Source organism: Misgurnus anguillicaudatus, chromosome 17 (genome assembly GCF_027580225.2).
Source record: "Misgurnus anguillicaudatus chromosome 17, ASM2758022v2, whole genome shotgun sequence".
NCBI classification, from domain to species: Eukaryota; Metazoa; Chordata; class Actinopteri; order Cypriniformes; family Cobitidae; genus Misgurnus; species Misgurnus anguillicaudatus.
The window spans coordinates 20,495,326-20,519,155 of NC_073353.2; the positions used below are offsets into that span (position 1 = coordinate 20,495,326).

Genomic DNA, 23,830 nt, shown 5'->3' on the forward strand with positions numbered 1-23,830 from the left:
AGAAGAAGAAGAAAAATGTATGGTCTCCAATCCAGCAGGTGGCAGTGTGGTGTTGTAAAGCCAACGGTTTGTTTTCCTTAGCTGTTAGCATTGAAGCTCCTGTGAAAGATGCCTGTGTCTGTCATGATGGCTGAACCTGATGAAAAACTGTTGTTGCAGTTTGAAACTCAAGAGCTGGAGGTAAAACGTGCAGAGACACACGCGAGAGTTGGATTTATGTGTGCATTTTATGTGCGGATATTTAATGTTTCTGTATTCTGTAAGTCACACACGAGTATCTAGGGGCTGTCTTTTAATAAACTAGTACAGTGTTCGTTTATCTCTGTGAACAGACACGACCATATCAGTCTATCTATGATACTTTATAGACTGTATGTCAAATTAATGTTTTAAACATATGTATCGTGTCTTATTAGGCTCCTGGTGGTATTGCAACGCCTCAAGTGTATTCACAGCTACTGGTCCTATATCTCCTACACAGTGATATGTGAGTGTATTTAATCCACATATAATATTTGACTGTAATATGAGTGCCCTTACTTAATATTTATCAATGTGGATTATTAGTTGGTGCTGTAATAATATTACTTTTTGTACAGGAACAATGCCAGATATCTTTGGAAACGGATACCACAAGCAATTAAAACAGTGAGTTATATTACTGTTTCCAGCTTGTCTCATAGAAATCAAACTATAAATTCAGGAGGACTGACTTATAGTTTATTCTTACAGGCAAACCCAGAGTTGGCAGCTATATGGGCTGTAGGACAACGGATATGGCAACGGGACTTTCCAGGGATCTACAATGCAATTGCTGCTTACCAGTGGTCTGAAAGCATCTTACCTGTGATGGAAGCTTTAAGAGGTATCATTTTTATGTGACTTGGGTTTTTAGTAGTTTATGCAAACTTTTTTGGGGGAATTGTTTAATTAAGTTGCATTCATCCTTTTGCATCTGGGGGAAGTTGCAGGTTGTCCGTGGTATGTACTTTATCACCAGCCTTTTTTTAGTGGATTTAATCATATTTTTATATTATTACATTAAATAATATTTTATACAACATGAGTCAACATTTTAAGTGGATTAAAACATTTCCTAAAAGTTGTCTTAAACCAATACCCGTTCTTGTCTTAGGACAACTTTGATGAACGTTGTTGATCCACTTCAAATATTGACTAGTATAACACACTATTATGTGTTAAATAGTATTTGCTCACCCAGATTAAGGGTACAAATTGGCCTTGAAAGTGTTGTAATTTTTTTATGGTGGTGACGTTTAACCTCAGTCACCTTCTAGTGGTCAAACTAATTATTATATGAACTATGTTATGTTCAACTTCTTAAAATGAGGTTTACAATTTATGCCACCCAGAGATGGGCATAAATACATGGAAATGTATTTCAAATACAAATACAAAATACTGGGTCGAAAAATGTATTTAAATACAAATACAAAATACTGTGAGGAAAAATTTATTTAAATACAAATACAGTATTTTGTATTTTGAAAATACACAAAATACATGTGAAATTGGTGATTCAGTGCAAGTATCCCTATTAGGCTGAAATCTATCTGGGTCTATTTCTGAATGCCAAAAAGCATTTAGATGTGTGCAACTGCTTAGAAACTTTAATTTTATTTTACGTACCTCTTGCTTTCCCCTGCCTTGTAGGAAATAAAAAACTACAAAAAAAAAACTTGGTAACACTTTACTTGAAGGGGTGTGCATAAGACTGACATGACACCTTCATAATCATAACATGACGTGTCATGAACATGAAGATTTTTTGCACTTTTATGACAACTGCCATTAAGTGTCATTTACTCAATTATGTCATTTTTAATGCAAAGATGACATTGTTGGAGATATCTTTGTTATGACAACTTGAAACATAAACCAATACAGCACAACTTGTTATAAATCATAAACAATCATTATCAAACTTAAGAAACTACCTAGCTTTGTGGGTTAATATTACATTAAACTGCGATTTAAATGTCATTAAGTGTTGATACTATGTCAAATATTATTAATACTCGGTCAAATAAACATTATGAACTGAAGAATATTCATGATGCTGTTATAAAACTATTTAACACTATTTAATTAGTATTAACACTTAATGACATTTTAATGACAAATTAAATTTGTATCACTGGTAAAAAGTGGTCAGTTATGTTGTCTTGGTTAATGTCAACTTGTCATGACAAGTTATGATGTATTGGTTAATGTCAAGTTGTCATAACAAAGACATCTCGAACAATGTCATCTTTGCAGTAGAAATGGCATAGTTGAGCGGGTGACACTTGGTGGCGGTTGTCCTGGACGTGCATGGAGTCTCCTTCGTGTTCATGACACGTGTCATGTCAGCCTTATGAACACCCATTCAAGTCAAGTGATGTTTTATAAAAACATCATAAAAACTTCTTCATGCGTCATCGACCCACAACCTAAACAGTTTATATGTGAAGAAATTCACGTATTTACTTCTCACGAGACGAGTGTTTGACAAATTATTCGGCAATCTCTCATCGCTGCTTTTTGATGGTTTTGAGAACAATTACTCACGAGTCGTCCTCTGTCATTTACAGAATTATACAACGGAGAGCACATCAAGCATAAAAGTCTTGTAGGTTTACTGAGGACTCAACTTAGATGAATGAATACATGACTATCTTTTTTCAAAATGTGCACTTCATCTTTGCACAGTGTGTCATGAATGTGTTAGCATTTAGCCTAGTCCCATTTATTCAGTAGGATCCAAACAGGGAAGAATTTAGAAGCCACCAAACACTTCCATGTTTTCCCCATTTAAAGACTATTACATGAGTAGATACACGAGTAAGTATTTTTAAGTGAATAAAAATGAGAACTATATTGTATGGCGGAGGAGCGCTTGGTTTGCAGCACTTCGACCTCTGGCGCAGTCACATCATCACTCCTGTGAGGATGTTACTGCGCGCTGGGGTCGGGGTGCTGCAGACTAGGTGCTCTTCCTCCATGCATTGAAAGTAGATGGTTATGTGTTGATTTGTCTAAGAGGTAAGAAGAACATAGTAAAATATAAAAAAAAAGGTGGTTTTCCTTTAAGTAAAAAGTGTAGGCTTATTTGTCAGTGTTCCACACTCTGTCTCAGTCGTGCAACGTGCAACTGCCTGCCAACGTGCAAGTATGAATTTGAATTTCCTTTCGCTACAGTTATAATAACACAAATCACATCACACCCAATAATTCAATCGCCTTTGCTTTTTTTCCCACTCCAACATTTCAATTATTGCCCACTAAAAGCTGCACAGATATATTTGCTTACCTAAACTCTGGTGTCTGGTCTAGTTGATGCATGAAAACAGCACCCTGACTGGTTGACTGGCTCAAAGTATTTTGAGTATTTTAAAAATAAAAAAATACTCATCTTAAATGTATTTAAATACAAATTACATTTCATTTTTTTCAAAGGCTTTAAAATACAAAATACTATTTTGTATTTCAAATACGTATTTTAAATACATGTATTTGAAATACTGCCCATCCCTGATGCCACCCTACTACAAACACATACAACCACATACAATTCAGTTTACAAATTTAGTTTTCAACCCTGATAAGAAGAAGAAGAAGAAGAAGAAGAAGAAGAAGTTTTATTTTTATAGCTCCTTTCCATGGCTCAAGGCCGCTTCACATAGTATAATACAGTACATTAACACCTCCACCTATACAATACAACACATAAGACCATATACACAATACAAATACATTAGATCAGATTCAACAACATTATCCATAATAACTATTGAAGAGATACGTTTTAAGGCTGATAAGGGCTGTCACTGTTAAGAAATTGTGACGGTTATGATGATGATTAATTGCCTGTTTTATGGATTTGACGTTTATGACGATTAATTGTCTGTTTTATTGCTTTGACATTTAATTCTCATACATTTTATTTAGTTTGTTCATGAAATAATTTTCACACAATGTTGTGATTATTTTAATTAAATCTTTCGCAAGGTTTATATTTTAAAAAGTATTTATACACATAACACATATTAAATAAGTAATTATTTAATGAATATATCTTTCAAAATCTGAAAATTCTTCATAAAAATAAACACAATAAAGTGTTTGAAAAATAACTGAAAATAATGCTGTTAAAATAAACTGACTATACCAGAACAGGCCTTAAATCGTAGCCAATCCTATTAAGGTCATATTAGTATTGGACCACATGTCTATAGTGGCTGCAAAAAAATTAATTCCTTAAGAAGAGCATCATTCACCTCCCTAAATTTGGAATTGCTGTTTTGGAAATGTATGTTTTACCTGGCAGTTCATCAAAGTTTTGCAGCATTAGGTGTTTTTTATAGAGATGGGCAATCGTTGTGGTGATCTGAAATCATCGCAATGAGGTTCAACAATTGCAATGAGATGATTTATTTAATCATTGTGACAGTCTTAACATATTTTATGACATTAATAATTAAATGTCTGTCCCTAGAGTGTCCCTTACTGTCTTAAGTAGCATGGGTATATTTAGCAAAATCAAAAATACATTTTATGGGTCTAAATGATAGATTTTTCTTTTATGCCAAAATATACCAGAAATACCCTACCATAAATATATAAAAACTTTTATTTTTGCCTCTGGATGCAGTACTAAGGACTTCATTTGGACAACTTTAAACATTTCACTTAATAAATAAAAAAAGTTTGATTGTTTATCTTTTAATAACTTAATAACAAGAAGATCGAGTTTGATGAATGTAGAAATTTGTAGAATTCTTTTAATGTTTAAAAGCATACAGTGATGCTGTCTGCATACTAAACATACCTCTGGTTTCACCAACAAGGTTTAAGGCAAGTCTTCCTGGACACATGTTTGAGCTTTCTCAACTGAAAATAACTTGCACTGACAGATCTTAAAATATACCAGTGCCATTTTATTTGTCTCAAGATACACACCATTAACGTCTTTTTCTAAGGCACATTTATAAAAGATGCTTAACATACTAATTTATTTAAGGCATAGTCCTGGCTTTAGCTAAACCTTGTTTTTAATATTTAAAATAAGGTTAAAATTTATATTAATGATTTTAATACTGTGTGATCAATATAATAGATGAAATTATATTACTGAAATAACTGGAACAAAGTTACCCTCCAAGAAGCAAGTTTTATGTATGTTGTGCGTTTTTAAATGGTACAGTTTTTGCAAAAATATGTGATTTCGGAAATATTCGGCTTTGAGGAACCTTTGGATATTGTAGGAACAATTCAAAAATTTGCACAATGTATTTTTATTGATATCCCAACACATTTAGGGGGTGAGAGTTGAACATAAAAAAAACCCCATTATAAGGACCACCCTAATGCATGCGTGTGTGAAGATGAGCAAAGTACTAAAATGATTAAGTTAATGTTATGTAAAATAATTTATCTAACTTTTGTAATATTTCTGTACAATACAATTGTACAATACACAATGTTTTTGGGCCCTGTTAATGTGGCAATGGCAATGGCAATTTTATTTATATAGCACCATTTAAAACAACACAAGTTGACCAATGTGCTTCACAATAAACAACTAATTGGAAAACAGATAGTAATGCAATAATATAATACAACAATAATACTAAAAATACAACACATTAAAACCCATACTAAAAGAACATATAGTACATATACTAATCTAAAAAGAGATCAGTGTGGGTGTAATATGCTCCCGTTTTTTCGTACGAGTTAAGAGTCTGGCTGCTGAATTTTGAACTTTTTGCAAACGCGAAATAGATGTCTGACTGATACCTTTATATAATGAATTACAATAATCAAGCCTTGACATAATCAGGGAATGAACTGCGATTTCAAGGCCTTTAAACGTCAGACATGATTTCATCTTTGCCAAGTTGCGTAAGTGAAAAAATGTGAATCTGTTTGCATAGACATTTATTTCTCATTCTGTTTACTACTTTTGATTTATTAAGTATCAGATATACCTCAAGAGGAGATTAAAATCTTATTAAAACCCTTACCTACAGTTTAATCACAGACAGTGCTATCAGATTTTTTCAGTGTTGTATACAAGCACAGTTATGGCTGGTTTTCTTTGTTAAACCAAGATGGCTTAAAAATATGGTTATTGTACCTTTATAATGTGGATGAATGTGAAGCAAATTTTACCCTGTCGAGGCATGTCTCTTGCACTCAGATTCCATTTCAAGTAGTTCATGACTATACTTAGCTTAGGCATTAACTCAGCATATTCATAGGCCAAGTGTGAATCCTTTGAGTGATAGCTCCTTTTAGATAAATGTGGCTAATTTAAGACAGTTTTTTTTCTATATTTTATTGTTAAAAATACCAAGTGTGCAAAGTTCTTTTGCAACCTCATTTTTGTATTTAATATAGTAACTTATGGGATCATGCTAAAAAACCGCAATCAGTTGATCCCCACGTGCCAACACCTGACCCTCCCAGTTAAAAATAACCCTTTCCATGTGTTCCTTGTGTACTGTTTTTTATAACATCAATACTTGTTTTTTTCACATTGCTTTATATAATTAAAAATGTTGAATGGTTATTAAGAAATAAGAAGTAGATTTATCTCATAAGAAATGTTATATTTAAAATTTTAAAGATAAGTTATGTTGTTTTAATTTTGTTTAGAAAAATACTTCATAAACAAACGAATAATGTAAAAATAACATTTTACAATAAGGTTGTATTTGTTAACATTAGTTAAAACATTGCCTTACATGGACTTACAATGAGCTTTATTCATTTTAATTTATGTCGTAGTATATGGTTCATTGTTAGTTTATGTTAGCTAATGCATTTACTAATGTTAACAAAACCACCTTATTGTAAATTGTTACAAATATCAATAACTGGGTGACCACATACAATGAAAACAAGAAATGTTAATGTCAGGAAAATTAAAAGATGGGATGAGCTAGATGTAAATTATTTATATATGTTTTTTTTAGCTATCTGAGTTTATTTGTATATGATTTTGAGCGTGTGCTTTAAAGTAGATAGGGATTGGTTTCTTCTGAATAGATTTGCATTGCCCAACACATGATACTTGTTTGTCCCAGCTGAAATATTTCATCATTGAAATTTTCAATGTACAGGCAAGGGCAGCAGTGTTATGGTATCATCGTGACACAACACATAGATTGAGAGGGGTGGGGGCTTTTTGGTCTTTAAAAAGGAATCATGAAAACAAGCGGATAGGAATTTGAGCTCTGATTGGTCGGCAGAATAGCCTGTCACCATCTGGCCAAAGGCCGTATAAAGACCAGGGCCACTGCTCACCAGAATAGGTCTGACAACTGCAAGGACTCCGTTACAAGTGTACCACCATTTAATTTAAATTTTTAAACAACCAAGTGTTACAGACACTTCAGTATTACGTTAAAAGAAGACAAAACAGACAAGCTGACATGGACATACAGCGAACTGCCTCCTTGTTGGGGTCTTCTGGCTCCATGGAGAGCCTCGAGAAACAGCTGAGCTGCCCGATCTGTCTCGACATGTTCACCAAACCAGTGGTGATCTTACCCTGTCAGCATAACCTATGTCGAGGATGTGCTAGTGATCTTTACGACTCAAGAAATCCTTACCGTTTCTCTGGTGGTGTCTTCAGGTGCCCCACTTGCCGTTTTGAAGTGGTTCTCGATCGCCACGGTGTACATGGACTTCAAAGAAATCTTCTAGTGGAGAACATAATTGACATATACAAGCAGCAGCAAGAAGGTCTAGGTGGTGGTGGTGGTGGTGGTGGCACCCCGGAAACATCTATAAAACCTAAGAAGTCCACAGAGCTGATGTGCCAAGAGCACGAGGATGAGAAGATCAACATCTACTGCGTGACCCACCAAGTTCCAACCTGCTCTATGTGTAAGGTTTTCGGCCAACATAAAGACTGTGAGGTGTCGCCGCTTGCTAGTGTCTACCAGGCTCAAAAAGGCGAGCTGAGTAATGCCATTGATGCTCTTGTGGCTGGAAACGGTCGCCTTCAGGCATTACTCAACCAGATGGAGGAGGCCAGTACGGCTGTTCAGGATAACGCTCAACGAGCTAAGCAAAAGCTGGGCGAACGCTTCGATTCACTGTACGCCGCCTTGGAAGAGCGCAAAAACGCACTTTTGGAACGAATTAGTAAAGAGCAAGATGAGAAGGTGGCCGCTCTCAGGGCTTTGGCTAGCCGTTATGGGGATCGTCTTCAGGCAGCCACAGAGTTAACAGACACGGCGGTTCGCGCCCTGGAACAAAGCGGAGCTGCAGAATTCCTGCAGGCCTCGAAGAACCTGATTACCCAAACGAAAGATGCAGCAAAGAGTTCGCTGTCCGAAGAAAGACCTGAGCCAGGATTCGAAAGAATGGACCATTTTACTTTGGATACGGAACATGTGGAGACTTTGTTGTCTAAGATGGACTTTGGAGGAGATAATGATGATGAGGAATATGAAGACGCAGAAGATGAGGAGGAAGAGGAGTGAATAGATTGCACTGCTTATGGTATTGAAGATTAAAGGAGACGCAAGGAAGGGCAAAATCAAGATGGCTGCACAAGCAAGGACAGTGACAATGATAAATGGGTTCATGAGGTTTATATGTTTGGATATCGCTGCTAAGCAGTGTCGGCATTTCAACTTTTGATCATAAGAAAATCTCTTATTTAGGTGCCTTTTTTTATACTTTTGTAATTGTTAATATCCTTCTGTTGTCACTTTAGAAGTTATCTTTATATTAAATTAACTAATACACAGAGAATGAGAAATTAAATTTGGATCATCTTTGCGATGTTTCTCATGTTACGTTTCTGTAAACAGATCTGTATTTTTAGTGTACTTAAATGTGGACTTATGAAATAAAACTTTTAAATATTGTGACTTATCAAGTTGTTTGTTTCAATCCACACATTTAAGGATTTGGTTTACACATCTAGGACTAGTATCCAGAACTGATTCTGTGGTAACTGTTAAATTTTGTGCCTCGAGCGAAGCACTCTTTCAGATCAACATTCATCCCTGGTTAAAGGCACGTGCTATTTTTACAACGTAAGAGGACAAGATATGGTTGGAAGGGGAATACCAGAATAGAGCAGATGGAACGAGCATCCACCCCCATCAGCATTGCCTTTCTCAGCAACGTCTGCTGTTGCTTATACAGGCTAAAGGCTAGTGAGAAATCAAGCAGTCATGTTGGCTAGCGGGACTAGCTAAAAATAAACAGACAACCTTTGAAAAAATCTCTCTGAGTTATCATGAGGTGTGCAAAGATATAACACATTTGACACCTAGATTTCTTTGTGTAGAGGTCATCTTTGTATGACGTACTTGTCTGTTTGTTGCTTACTTGTTGTCGTCGCTGACCCCTTGGGTTGCATTCAAGTTGCTGTTAGTAAACAGAGAGGGTTGCTATAAGCGTTGCTATTTAGATCAAACTCTTAAAGTGTCTGATGAACCTGTTAACATTGAATCATGCTAAAGCCCTGTATAAAAAACATATTGTAACAAATTCAACTCTTTATGGATATTGTTGATTCATTACCACAAGTTTAACTCAAAGATATAATTTTACTTCTGAATCTCTTATGAACTTCACATTTTGAGACAAAGTTTACACTCTTCACTTGGGCTAAAACAATCATATGAATATGAAGTTTTTCAATGGCGGGATCTGGTGTGTTGGGTGTAGCTGCAGCGCTCTTTACTTATGTGCTACTTTTAAATGTCTTTTGCTACACCGACACCGGCCAAATTTACAACGACTATTATTCTAATAATAGGCTTAATGCAAAACTACCCTTGGCGACTAATCTAGTGATAAGACTAACAAAAAAACATCTTGGATTCGGAAGACACGTCTTGACCACCACCTTCATTCAACTGCACCTTCCCAATCGAACAACAAAACGCTCTAAAAGCAAAATAAATCCACAACAAAGCTACGCGTTTCTAATAATCATCTCCCTCCTGCTGTCCGGAGACATACACCAATGTCCTGGTCCACTCAACAATCAACAACACGATAGACCGCACATTACGCCCGTGATTGGTGCGAGCATCAACAGTAGCAATCAGGTACGCTCTTTATGTAATTTAAATTACATTAATGGCCAACAATCTTACCTGGGTGGTTTTGTTTCTCCGGCGAGTGCCGTGGAGACGGCGGTGTTTGGCGGGGACGTCGCGGCTGGCTGGATGGATGTTCGAGCCGGGCATGGGGCCTCAGCCTGTGTGGACCCGCATGCATTGCCTATGCCGGGCGCATCGACGGCGGCGACTTGCAGTCAGGAGGGCGGCGTGTTGAGCGCTTGGGAGGCATCAAACTATCGGAAACGGTCATTTTCTTCAAGAATTGCAGGTGAAAGCTCACCAACTCTTACTCCAAAGGAACTTAATGCAAATCAAATAAATAGCGATTTATTGGGAAGTCAAACTTGTAAACACAGGAAGTGGTCTACAAACCCAGCTGTCGTGAAAAACAGGAAGTGGAATGTTTTTCAGACTGTCAACCACTCAAAAATAATATGGGACTCAAAATTAAAACCAAATGGATTATTCGGTGGGCACATCAATATACGAAGCCTTGTATCTAAATTTGAACAAATTCAGTTTATTTTAACAAAATCAAACTTAGACTTTCTCTGTCTGTCAGAAACCTGGCTTAAGGCAAATTCACCATCTGCTGCAATTACGGTGCCAGGCTACCAAATTCTTAGACGTGACAGAGCAAAATCTAAAGGAGGCGGAGTTATGATTTATATAAAGAACAGTATTCTGTATGAGGAGATAAACTTAGCAGACTGTGACCTAGAATGCATTGGGCTGAAAATTATTTTATCACCACAAATGTCGTTCAGCCTTATCGTACTGTACCGTCCGCCCAATTCAAATATAGATTTTTATGAAAAATTGCAAAGTATGCTGTCAAATTGTAATTTTGATAAAGAGGTCATGATAATGGGGGATTTTAATGTAAATTGGGAGGACAGAGTAGTCAGAAAAAATCTTAAGCAAATAACAGATCGCTTTGACCTCACACAGGTAATTAAAGGCCCTACAAGAGTAACTCCATCAACTAAAACCCAGATAGACTTGATATTCAGCAATAGACCAGAAAGAATAAAAAAATCTTTTAATATGATCACAGGAATATCTGATCACAACTTAGTACTTGTCACGAGAAAATTGTCAAAAAAGAGATTTGGTGTCTCTAAGGTTAAAGACCAGGAATCATTTATAATACGACATAAAGACCAAGAACATTTTCAAAACACAGTGAATAATCTTAACTGGGATCCGTTGTTAGCTGGAAAAGATGTTCATGAGGGAAGTAAGATACTTTCAAATAAACTACAGTGTATTATAAAAAAATTCACTTGCAGATATACACATAGGAAAAGAAGAAATAGTCTCCCCTGGATTAATGCAGATATCCTTAAGAAAATGAAAGAGCGTGACCTTGCACTGAAAAAGGCTATTAAAACAAATCGGTCACATGATAAACAACATTTGGCTATGTTAAGGAACACTGTAATATCCATGTTGAGAAAGTCTAGGGCCAACTTTTTTATGACCATAATTAGTGAGGCAAGGGGTAATACAAAATTAGTATGGGACCAGCTAAAAAAATTAATGGGCCAAGAACAAAAAACAAAAAACCCTGTCGAACTAACGGTGGATGAAAAGCGCATTAGGAATCCAGCACAAGTAGCTACGACATTTAATTATTATTTTGTTAACTCCGTAACCACCATAGCCCAGAGTTTTAAATCTGTAGATATTGCAGTGTGCACAACCCCATCAACAGAATCTAGTCTTGTCTTTACTTGTGCCACAGAAGCAAATACGCAAGCAATAATTCAAAAACTTAAATCATCCAAAGCGAAATATGTCCATGGAATGGACACAGCAACACTTAAAAAGTTTAGCGTATCATTAGCTAGTCCCATTACAAAAATTATGAATCAATCCATATGTCAAGCTGAATTTCCAAACATATGGAAAACCGCTATTGTATCACCCATCTTTAAATCAGGAAATCCACAATCTGTCTCTAATTATAGACCTATAAGTATTTTACCTGTAATGTCTAAAGTCCTTGAGAAGTGGACATCTGATCATATAAAAGACCACTTAAATAAAAGTTCATTTAATCTTCACCCACTACAGTTTGGATTCCGATCAAATCATTCAACTGAGTCAGCAAATTGCTATTTTATTGATAAAATCAAGTTATTACTTGACAGCAATAGTGTTGTAGGAGCAGTCTTTCTTGGCCTTAGAAAAGCATTTGATACAGTAAACCATCGTATCTTATTGGCTAAATTATCCTCTTATAATCTTTCAGACCAGGTGTTAAAATGGATAAAATCATACCTCTGTCAACGGATACAAATTGTTCGTATTGGTAATAGCCAGTCTGAGTCCCTACCTCTGTCGACCGGCCTGCCACAAGGCTCCATATTATCCCCTGTTTTATTTTGTATGTATATTAACGACCTGCCACGGGTGTGTCCGGAGGCTAACATTCAAATGTACGCGGACGACACAGTTTTGTATGTACATGGAGCTTCAAAAAGTGAGGTAGCTGATAAGCTTACAAAGGTAATGGTTAAAGTCACAACATGGTTGAATCAATCGTGTCTACAACTTAATGTGTCAAAAACTGTGGGTATGTTCTTCACTAAATCATACAAGGCAACAAATGATGCAGATATCATGGTGTCAGGAGAAAAAATACAAATTGTCCAAGAATATAAATATCTCGGCATTTACATAGACAATAAATTAAATTTTAGATCACATGTAAAGCAAACTTGTAAAAAAGTCAAATTTAACTTAGCAAATTTTTGTTTTATTCGCAATTCAATGTCTATTAAAGCGGCCAAAACATTTATGCATTCAATGATTTTATCTCATTTTACATATTGTTTAACGAGTTGGTCCCAGTCAAACTCTACTACCATGAAACCACTACAATCTTTATACAAACAAACACTCAAAGTATTAGATAAGAAACCAAAAGCCTTTCACCATTGCGGCATTTTATCAAAATATGATATTTTAAGTTGGGAAAATCTAATAAAGTTTTTTTATTGCTGCCAGGTCTACAAAATCTTACATGATATGGCCCCGCCACCCCTTCGTGATCTAATTAATCTTAGAACAACTAATCACAGAATTACTAGAGGAACTTCAAGAGGTGACTGTATTATTCCACACAGGAAAAGTGCTTTTAGTCAATCTGCCTTTTCTGTCAGGGCTTCTCAGGAGTGGAACACCATTCCGTCAAGTATCAGAGATATAAATACATATGGTCTCTTTCGATTACATCTGAAACGTTGGCTTATTTGTAATCAGTCCTGTCAACACTAAAAGTTCTGCTGTTGCTTGTTTGTGTTACTGTCGTGACTTGTGAAATGTTTTGTGTGATGTAAATTGAAATTACTGTAATGATTTGTAAATGAGCTTACAACTTATTTTTAGACTAGTTTACTATTTAATGGTTTTATCTCTTTATTTTAAGTTTGTTACATTAACAGTGCAAATATTTTTAAATATGTACTTTTTCTAGGGTGCCAATGTACAACTGGCAATCAGGACTACAGATGAAAATTAGCCATTGGCTAAATCTGGCATGTTACAGGTGTACTGTTGTTAATATGCACTGTCCTGGTAAATAAATAAACAAAAAAAAAACAAAAAAAAAGAGTTTCGTTGCAAAACGAGATAAATCAATTTTTTAACATTTTTGTCAAAACATGTTTATTATCATGTCTATAGGTCTATATGATGATTGAGCAGCTGCACTTTGATTGATTGATTTGGTGTTATGGACTTATTAAAGGGGGTGGGGTTTATAAAATGGCATTATTCAAATCATCATTAATTAAAATGTACATGTACAATTAACTCAATTTTTAGTTGTTGACTCTACTAAGGTTTGTTGAGTTTACTTAAATTTCATTTGTAAAATTAACTAAATTATTGTTTGTTGAGATTACTTAACAAATTGCGTGGAACCTGTTAACATCATATTTTTAATTAAACCCAACATTTCATTTTTTTGAGTGTGTAGTCGTATGCGTGACCTATGCGTACAATGTACTAGTGTTGGGCGATATGCCCTATTTTTGGATCGTCCTATTGTCAGCATGTGAGATCGGCAAAACACGATAGTATCGGGGGGCGGGGCAGTAGTTTACTCATTTTTTATTTGTTAATTTCTTACTCATTATAACAAGTCACTTGATGGGTGGACAAAAAAGAACAAGAGCAACACTGTCATGACCGCAACCTTCTTAAAACTGATGCCATTAATGCGAGCGCGTCATTAAAACCCTAACCAGGATTACTTAATAACTGTAAAAACATGCATCTGCGCACGCACACACACGTGCGCGCACATACAAACAATTCAATGCATTTGCTTAGTGCTGTTGCAGAAGGCTACACGTGTCAAGCAGTGGTGCTCTCAGATGAGACTTTTTAAACGCATCGGTCCAGCGGAACGCGATCATATTTTAAACACAATCATATATTAAACACGAGGGATGTATTGCTACAACTCCTTGAATCCTTGAAATGCATATCATAAACAGGATTAATACCTAGTGATCTGACTTCGGACAGAGCGCAGCTCTCTGCACGTACGCGAAAGTGAGATAGGCGCCATGCAGCGGGTCATATTTTAAACAAAAAGTAAAGTTTGCCTCAGCTCGCATGAAACGCATTACACTGAACAAAGACATAAGGATTACTACTTTAGTTTATGTTTAGACTTCGGACAGACGCGAGAGCGCGTGCACGTGAGACAGAGAGAAGCGCAGCTGTTCGTGACGCGGGTGCTAGAAGGAGTCCCATGTAAAAAGTATGACACGCTCACTATGGTCGTTACATCACACGTAACGCGCACCCTTGCGTGCACATGAAAAGGACTATACTTTGGCCTTTAGGTTCAACATTAGAGATTACATAGGCTGTTAAAAGTGTGGTAAATATATTGACTCCGCTTCGCGTCGTGCCTAACAATGCCCCTTAGCTGTTATAAAATGCACTGGTAACCCACTGCTGCTTGGGGTTTATTGCTTTAATAAGCACTCTGAGGACACAAAGATTTATTTGACATCTTTAAAAAAAATCTCATAATATGACCCCTTTAATAATTCTATTTTGTATAATAATAATTTTTTGTTAAAACATTTGTACATTTTCTTTCATATAATTAAATAATTATTTCAGATTGATTAATATTATTATTTAGTTAAATTAAAATAAATGAATAGTTTATGATTATAATTACTTCATTTAAATGCAACATCTTGAAAATGTTAATTTAATTTTTTTTTGTTCATTTGTTTTCTGTTTTTAATTAGATTTTTTTTAGTTTTATAGGTCATTGTATTCTCTGGCTGCACTAAGCTCTGCTTTTTGTCTTTTAGAGTCCACCCGCAGGAGGGCGTATGGGCTTGTAGCTCAAGCTTACACCTCAATTAGTGCGGAGGACTTTGCTGCCTTTGTGGGATACTCTGTAGAAGAAGCAGTGAAAGGTACGTTACATTATTACATATGAACTGAGACACAATATTTATTAACATAATTAACATTTCTGCCTGATTTCTGCTCCTTATTTTCTGTGCCATTCCCAAACTATTCATCCATCTCTTTCACAATCTGCCACCACTGTTCTTCAAAACTACAAAAATAAACCTTATTGCATTTCACACATGTTTAATTTAAAAATATATCTTTCTCTTTCACTGAAGGTGTTGTTAGCCATGGGTGGCAGGCAGATCCAAACACCAGGATGATCATGCCACAGAAACCAGGTGGGGGCACTGTTTCACTTGTTTTTACAAATAATCTCAAGGTTTTTTCTCTGTGTGACTCATTCCTCCATAAGGTTTCATTCATAGCCCCTCTGCTATACAAGAAGCTTGTTCCATTGAGTTAATGTTTCTGCACAGTTTTTTCATAACAGGCAGGCACGTGAAGCGGTGACCTCACTCCTATTCCACTTCTATCCTGCTCTCATGTTCTTTGCAGAAAAACAAGTTTCATTTGATTTTGTTTATTTTCTATTCATAGTCCTGCATTATAAACTGCATCGCTAACAACGATGCTGCTCTGTGCGTTTTGTGTTTCATGCCAAACGACTTTTAGCGTGTTTGCCAGTAACTGCAAAGCACCGTTTTATGAGACACATTTATTTCCAAAGACGCAGCAATGCACAGCATCTGGGTTTTTGCACGTCCCTCGTGAGACAGTGCAGATGTTAGCAATGGATTTGAGAAACTTGACAGTTCAGATGACCTGCAGCTGGCACTATAAGGAGATTATAGTTTTTGTCGCATCTCTAACATCTCAGACTTGAACTCTCGAGCACATGTTTGTCAACGAGTGTTTTTGTGCATTTGTTCAGTCAGGCGTCACGGGTTTGTTTACATGTGAACGTCTTTGTGTTATAAAACAGATTATAGAGAAGGAGTGAAAGAAGGAATCCCCCTCTTCTCTCATGTTTCTTCTTTGCCTTTCCACAGATCCACCCCCGGTCTCTTTGGTTCCAAACGAACAACAGCTGGCCAGACTTACAGACTACGTGGCTTTTCTAGAGAACTGATAAGCACCCCACCCTCTCTCATCCTCTTCCCCACCACCTATCCGATACACTGTTATACCGAAGAAAATTTCTTTCATGTGGTACCCAGGACTTTTTCAGACACATTCATCTGTCATGCCCGGCAATGTCTGTTTTTTTTTTACTTCCACAGTGATATAGGACAATACATCCAAATAGTTTTACTTGTACAAATTTTACATCATCTTTGGATTGTGACACTGGTGTTGAAACTGTAAATTATTATTTCTCAGCATAAATACTTTTGCCATATCCACACATATTGTTTTCGGCTCTGTGTTGATAACGGATGTTTATGTTGTCTCAGTGTCATAAATGTACTCTTTCTGCAACACAACATAAAGCTGTTTTATGCTTGAATTTTGTACCAAAAAGAAAACCTAATGATTTCACAATATTTAGGAAGGTTTTATTTGACTTTCTTAAAATTTAACATAGAAGAGTAGATGATCTATTCCCTAAAGAAATCCCTAAATAGAAAATAACTGCTAAACAATTATGATAAAATAAATTGTTAACTTAAAAACAAATTTTTAATATTGTTAAGTTTATAGATCAATTTATTTATAATAATATGACAATATCAGTGTTATGAAGCAGAGTGCTTTAGATGTTAGACCTGCTTTGAAATCTAAATTTATATTATAGCTGTTATGTTTCAGCAAAGTATTGTTTACCGTATGTTTAAAATGTTTTTTCCTCTGAAAGCACATCTCTTTCTGCTGTTCAGATGTTTTGAACTCATACTCCAGCAGTGTGGCTTTGAAAAATGAGAGAAAACGCCAGCTGTTGGTCATCGTCACATTTTTTCAGCATGAAAATTATTTCTATGTGGTGGAACAACAGGGACACACAGTACTGAGAATATTAATCTGTAGTTGATTCATTTGAATTCAATCTTCCAGATTGCACATTTCTGTTTAAATCTTTGTGATTGCATCAACCTAGTACAACAGTAACTTAGTAAATATCGTAAGTAAGTCATTTAGCTGAGTTTTTTTTAACCAGGGCAGGGCTATTTCTAGGCATAGGCAAACTAGGCTACCAGGTGCAGGGGGCGCCAAAGAGTGCATATACATTATGATTGCCGCTTCACTGAATAAAAATTAGCATTGCAACAAAATGAAAGATAAACTCTGAATGTTGTGGGTTTAACAGAGAATGGACAGCGAAATATTGTACCAGTATCAGACAGAAGGTGGTATGTGTGATTTTTCCAATAGTATTGCAGTTTTTCAAGGCCACATCTGGCATTGATATTGATATGTATATTTATCACACAATGCACTGATTATTTCCACTTAAGAAAATTAAGCATTATTAAACTATATTGAACATCATTTTATTTGTAGTAACCACAAATTTGTTATGCCTCACCTTAACAACAAGGGTTTTTTGTAGTAAAACTATAATACAAATGTAATTAATTCGCTAAAAATAAAATCATGGTTAATTGTCCTCATGATGATAACTGTAAAAATGGCTAATAATGGATATGAAATGAGAGTTGTGTCTTACTATGCTAAATATATTACTCTGATTGTGATGTTTACTTTAAAGCTATAAATATGATCTGCACAAGAGCAGTGGTACAGTTTTTTCCAAAATATGAAATGTGTGTTCTGAAAAGTGGGGTAAAGGTAAATGTGTAACTTTAGTATAGTAATAATTGTTGTGTTTGAGTGTTGATTTGGAATAAATAAAGCTGAATTTGTTTTAGCTCTTTAAATGTATTTCATAACCTGAGGTGGCCCTTGAGTCAAAAATATTTGCTTACCCCTGGTCCACCCGTAACACAACGTGGGCACACCACCCATAGTTCCCCTAGCACCATTAGGCTGGAGTAATCTGATGTCTATATGCCATCGGATCAGAGGGCTATTAGTTATTGCCTGATGATTAATTACATAAGTTTGCATTTTCAGCTCTCAACACCATCATTTGATCAAAGGGTTCAAAGGTCAATTAAAAATTGGTTGAGTAAAAAGCACACAAATGTATTTTTCTCTTACAAAACCTTAATTTAACTGTTTTCATTTTATTTAATGCATTTAGAATTTGATTGTTACATGATCACATGCATTTTACATGATTTGCATGTAAAATTTTATGATCTAGTTTGGAGAAGGTGCCAAGAGGGGTTTCAATTAGGGTGTCAAAATGGCTAGAAGCAGCCTTGATCCAGGGTATAGATGGAACAGATTGTGCCAGCCCAAACCATCTTTGGTGTATGCAGTGACAAATAAGACTGCAAAAATGACTTTCTTAGTATTTTTGTCTTGTTTTCATTAGAAATATGTAAATATTCTTCAATCAAGGCAGATTTTTTTGCTTGTTTTAAGCACAAATTCGCTTAAATTTAACATTTTTTGTCTAAAAACTAGACTTATTTTCTTAGCTCATCAAGAAAATACACCTTGATTTAAGAATTTTTACATATTTCTACTGAAAACAAGACAAAAATACTAAGTAATATTCATTTTTTGCAGTGTAGCGCTGAAAAGATGTAGCCTGGCTCCGCCCTCCTACATTCTTCCGCTTAATTTTCATTTCGCTTCAGAAGAACGTCTGGGACTGCTCTGTAGAGTTTCGTTTCTCCGGCAAAAATCTGCAGGTCCAATCAGCGAACAGCGGGGAGTGGCTAAGAACGCAGACGTTGAGGCCGTGCGCCGGACTGAGTGCGTCACGACCAAACGTTAGCGATTGGTTATGGCAGATTCAGAGTGACTCTGGGCAGATCCATAGTTTTAAACTTCAACAGAGGACCCTCCTTAACGGAAGTAACACTTTGCAATAGAGCGTGGCCAAACTCTCTGTACAAATGAAATGAATGTACGAGAGTCTGGTTGCACCAGGCTAGAAAAGGTGTGGATCAGTGGCGGCTCATGACTGCTTTTCCGAGGATGCGCTAATTCAAAATAAGTGTTCGGATTGTCACGTGTGTGGTTCCCTTTTCCAAAATATGTGTCCTGGTGTCAGTACCCGATCCGTGCCGCCTGTCCAATCTGTTTTGCGCATGCGCATAATTGTGCGCATGCGCAGAAGCTCAACTTGTTTTACGACAGTTTACGACCCTACCTGATCTGTTCTACGCATGCGCGACAACCGCAGTTAATATAAGAACACCGGCGAACATATGGAGGCTAAGGTAAGTGACGGAAATGTTCGTTCAAAAGTTTTTAATGCAGATATACAGGCGTCTTTATGCATAAACAACAAGGTCACTAAGACATAATATACAGTATTTCATATCATCATGTAGTAGTTAGCTAGACTAGCTGGCTGGTTAGGCTTACAATGAAATGCAGTGTGTCCGGTTACCTGAAAACTTCGAGTGTTTAAACTAACATTTATTTGATGGTGTATTGGCCCTGACTAGATTCGTGTGACATGTAGGCTAAACCACAATCCTTGTTGATACCAGAGGTGGACATTACTTAAGTATTTTACTTTCTACATAAAACTAAATGTTTAAGTATTCCTTTTTAATCAGTGTTTTACTTTGGAAAACATACATTCTAAAGTATATTATCATAATTTTTACTCCACTACATTTCATAATTTCAAGTGTTTGGTTTCCCTACTAAATATCCAGCTAAAACCAGCATAAGCTGGTGGCTGTTTTTTTACTGGTTTGGGCTGGTCAGGCTGGAAGACAGCTGATCCACCAGCTTTGCCAGGCAGGGAGGACCAGCTTAAACCAGCCACCTTAAAGCTTATGCTGGTTTTAGCTGGATTTTCCAGTAGGGGTGTATTTTAATCTCTATCTGTTTATCTTATTTATGTTTATTGTTTCGTCATGTCATCTTTGTTTTAATCCCTTTCATTGTCTGTGCATGTCACATTAAAAATGTGCAATATAAATAAAGTTTATTTAATTTGATTTAGTCTTTCATCATTGTATCTATGTGTTAACATTGTAGCAGCATATGGTGAGTGAAGATATCTTTTTTTTTTTAGTCATTCGTATAAAGGACCAACATGGACCAGTAGTTATTTCATGCTGCCCTTCGGCAGTACCTACTAAGTGGGATGTCGATGTCGCGGTTGACTGGAAGAGAGTCATGCGGGTGGCCAACCACTTTGTTGTAGATGGTAAGTTAGTTGAGATAACATTGGACAGACAGACAAGACCAATAAATCAATAAATTAATCAATCATCTATTTTTCAGACAATCATCTTTTGTATACTATTATTTTCTTTTCAGTGTTTTACATCTGCTCTTGGTTGTTTCCATTTAATGAATCTCGCACTGCATACTATTGTTTGCTTTGTGACAAATTAAATGTTATGTTTGTAGGTTTGTCCATGCTGATGGCTATGCAGCATAGTTGAAGCAGACCTGTCAGAAAACTTCTCTAAGGTGCTATGAATCCTATGACTAGTAAGTAGAACCTCAAACTAATACATTGCTGTTCAAAGGTTTAAGGTTGTGGTTTATTTATTTAAAATGCACCCATTTCATTGCTAAAAAACAACGTTATCTTGTGTATTTGGTATAATACAATGTGTTTGCGTGGTTTCTAGTAAAAAAAAAATATTTTCCACATACCGTACATTTTTGTAGGTTTAGATTTCCCTCCTTCCTCAAACGCATTGATTTTGTACAGAACTCATTGATTTAAAAAGCTCTGTGTCCCTAATTGACCAGCTAATCTGTACATTGTGACGCTCCTTACCATGTTTAAAAAAAAATTGCTCGCAATGCTAACAGGAGTTAACTTACAGGCCAAAGTGGGAAGAATTATGATAATGTCGGTCTTGGCTACATCACCAATCCCAGGAAGTAAACTGTTGCCTACAATCCGTGTGTTTGTAGTCCAATAAAAGATATTTACATTGGAGGCAATAACTTGTGTCATCGTTTACTTTGGGGTTTATACCTTTAGCATATCATTAACATTTACTAATACGCACTTACACACCAAAGGAAATGCAAAAAAGTGAATCAGACCATAGTTGCACTTTAACAAAAACAGTTAAACTGTTTTTTAACAAAAACAGTTAAGAGTTTACTCCTAAACTCTACCAGTCTTAATTAAGAAAAACACCTCTTCTAAGCCAAGCATTCACATACACATCTTATGACCTTGTTCTCCAGTGATGAAATAAGAAGTGCACATAAGCTTTTGCTTGAAATAATATGAACCACAGTAATCCTCATCCTTCTAATTTTCCTTTCCTGTTTTTTTCCCCATCAGGATACACATCCTAAAATTACTAGAGGTTACGGAAGCTCCTTTTTGGATCCAGCTTCATTTGTGAAGACTTCAGATGATGCCAACACTCACAGAGACTCAAGATGATGGCAACAATAGATGGACATACAAAATTGCCAAATATAATATTGTAATTACTGCCCCAAAGCGCAAGTTTGCCGATTTTTAACCCACTTTATATTGTTACAAATACAATAGATGCTAACATTTGAACAGAAAATGTTTCCTCTTTATTCTTGAGTTAATTGTGCTGATTTATTCCCATTTTTTTATCCACAATTCTTTGCCAAAATGATGTTTTGCATCATCCAAATGGTTCATTTTCAAATTACAGACATTGTAACAACACAAAGTGGGTTGAAATTCTGCCAACTTACCCTATAATAATAATTGTCTTTTAACTGAACAGGACTTTAAACACATGACTTGTATTAACTTAGAGCTATTGTGAAATTAATATTGTTTTGTTTCCAGAACATTCTCCTCAGTGAGTCACTGTTACCTCAGACTGATTAAGGGATTTTTTGTAACCTTGAAACATGCATTGGTTTTATTATGGTAAAACTGCATATCTTATTTCAAACCAAGGTTTTGTAACCATGGTTCTACTACAGTAACATTATAGTAATGCTGGAGTGAAACTGTGGTAACCATATTATTTTAAATCATGGTAAAGTTTGTGGTTACTAAAATGCACTTCTATATGCTGTTGTAAGAGCATGATTATTTTTTATTTATTAATAAACCATGGTTGATTTTATTTTTACTGTGATTTTACTGCAAATTATGGTAAAAAAATTATAGATAACTTTTGCATGGGTACAGAAAAAAAGTGTAAACTGAAAGTCACGTTGGTTAAATGCATCTGATAAATGTAAATGGATTTGTATATTTATTCTGTTTACTGAAAATAATACATTTGCAGTTGCTATTGTATATTGTTTATTATTCTGTTATAAGACATTTTGGTTAGAGTGATTTAACGATTATGAACCATTAGCCGCTGTATGTTAGCTGGGATGCGGTTTCGGATAATTGCTTTCATTTAAATATGTCTTTAAAAAAAGTCTTCATTTAAATATGTTTAAAAAGAGTCTTTATTAACTACACAAAAGTGTAGCATACAAAAATACGCTGCCAGTTGTTATGCTTGGCCGTAAAGTGTTTCAACGCATGCGTGGTACCAATCGCACAGTGAAATGATGACGTTTTCTACTACGCAATTATGCGCATGCGCAAAACAGATTGGACAGGCGGCACGGATCGGGTACTGACACCTGTATGTCGAGAGATCCTGTGTGTGTCACCAAGTGACGATCTGTGAGGGCGGAACCAAAAGTGTGTAAGATCGGTTCCGCCCGGCGATGGTTCCGTCAGGACGACTGAGGCAAAACACCAGAATTCCCGGGGTTTCCCCAAAACTCTAAATCAAGCCTGATATCGTTCAGGTATTGTACATTAAACTTTGGGTTAGCAAGGGTTGGGAAACATCCAGATGGCAGATGTAGATGTGGACAAGAAGAAACTGTAAATCATGTAATAATGGAGTGTTCCATCCATTATACAGCAAGACGTCACATGATTTCAGAGTTATTGGAGTGTGGAATCTCTAATATATCTGTACAGACTATTCTTAACCCAAAGGATTATGAGTCCATAAAGATTTTTATAAAGTTTCTGCGCAAGACTGGACTGTACGCAAGGATTTAAAGGCTAAACCGAGTCCCTTAATGACCTGAGGAGGGCAGTAATACGCCGGTGATGCGTCTATGCTGCCGTAAATTCAAAAGAAGAAGAAGAAGATATCGTTCAGGTGAGAGCGATCAACACAGCGATCGCTGATAGGCTGAAGAGGAGAGAAGGTTGAGAATATAAAGAGCTTTGAAGATGTCAGACGTTGTTGTTGGTGGCACTTTGTGCATACATTGCTTGTGCTCGTTGTTACGGTGGAGATCGGCTG

General features: G+C 36.0%; 1 protein-coding gene and 1 long non-coding RNA gene across 7 annotated transcripts; both read left to right on the top strand.

Annotated features, from left to right (window-relative positions):
* Positions 1-23: 23 nt before the first annotated feature.
* On the top strand, positions 24-17,010 carry LOC129452035 (COP9 signalosome complex subunit 8). 2 transcript variants are annotated; one of them, XM_055215687.2, is made up of 7 exons: positions 24-180; positions 417-487; positions 600-648; positions 733-865; positions 15,455-15,562; positions 15,779-15,841; positions 16,553-17,010. In XM_055215687.2, the coding sequence occupies exons 1-7, from the start codon at positions 109-111 to the stop codon at positions 16,630-16,632; spliced, it is 576 nt and encodes a 191-aa protein (XP_055071662.1). In that variant the 5' UTR covers positions 24-108; the 3' UTR covers positions 16,633-17,010. The 2 variants fall into 2 exon arrangements, with proteins under 2 accessions (XP_055071662.1, XP_055071663.1); XM_055215688.2 differs by lacking the exons at positions 15,455-15,562; positions 15,779-15,841; positions 16,553-17,010 and adding an exon at positions 7,438-8,898.
* A 2,609-nt stretch (positions 17,011-19,619) lies between these two features.
* LOC141350262 (uncharacterized) lies at positions 19,620-22,630 on the top strand. Of its 5 annotated transcripts, none has more exons than XR_012358328.1 (5): positions 19,620-19,798; positions 20,030-20,091; positions 20,611-20,745; positions 20,952-21,035; positions 21,853-22,630. It is a non-coding gene; the product is annotated as an uncharacterized lncRNA (long non-coding RNA). The 5 variants fall into 5 exon arrangements; XR_012358329.1 differs by having other exon boundaries at positions 20,030-20,076; XR_012358325.1 differs by having other exon boundaries at positions 19,625-20,091.
* Positions 22,631-23,830: the final 1,200 nt, after the last annotated feature.

Coding starts and splice junctions, on each gene's coding strand:
- LOC129452035 (XM_055215688.2), top strand. CDS start 109: ATGCCTGTGTCTGTCATGATGGCTGAACCTGATGAAAAACTGTTGTTG. Junction 181..416: donor TTGAAACTCAAGAGCTGGAG/GTAAAACGTGCA, acceptor GTGTCTTATTAG/GCTCCTGGTGGTATTGCAAC. Junction 488..599: donor TATCTCCTACACAGTGATAT/GTGAGTGTATTT, acceptor CTTTTTGTACAG/GAACAATGCCAGATATCTTT.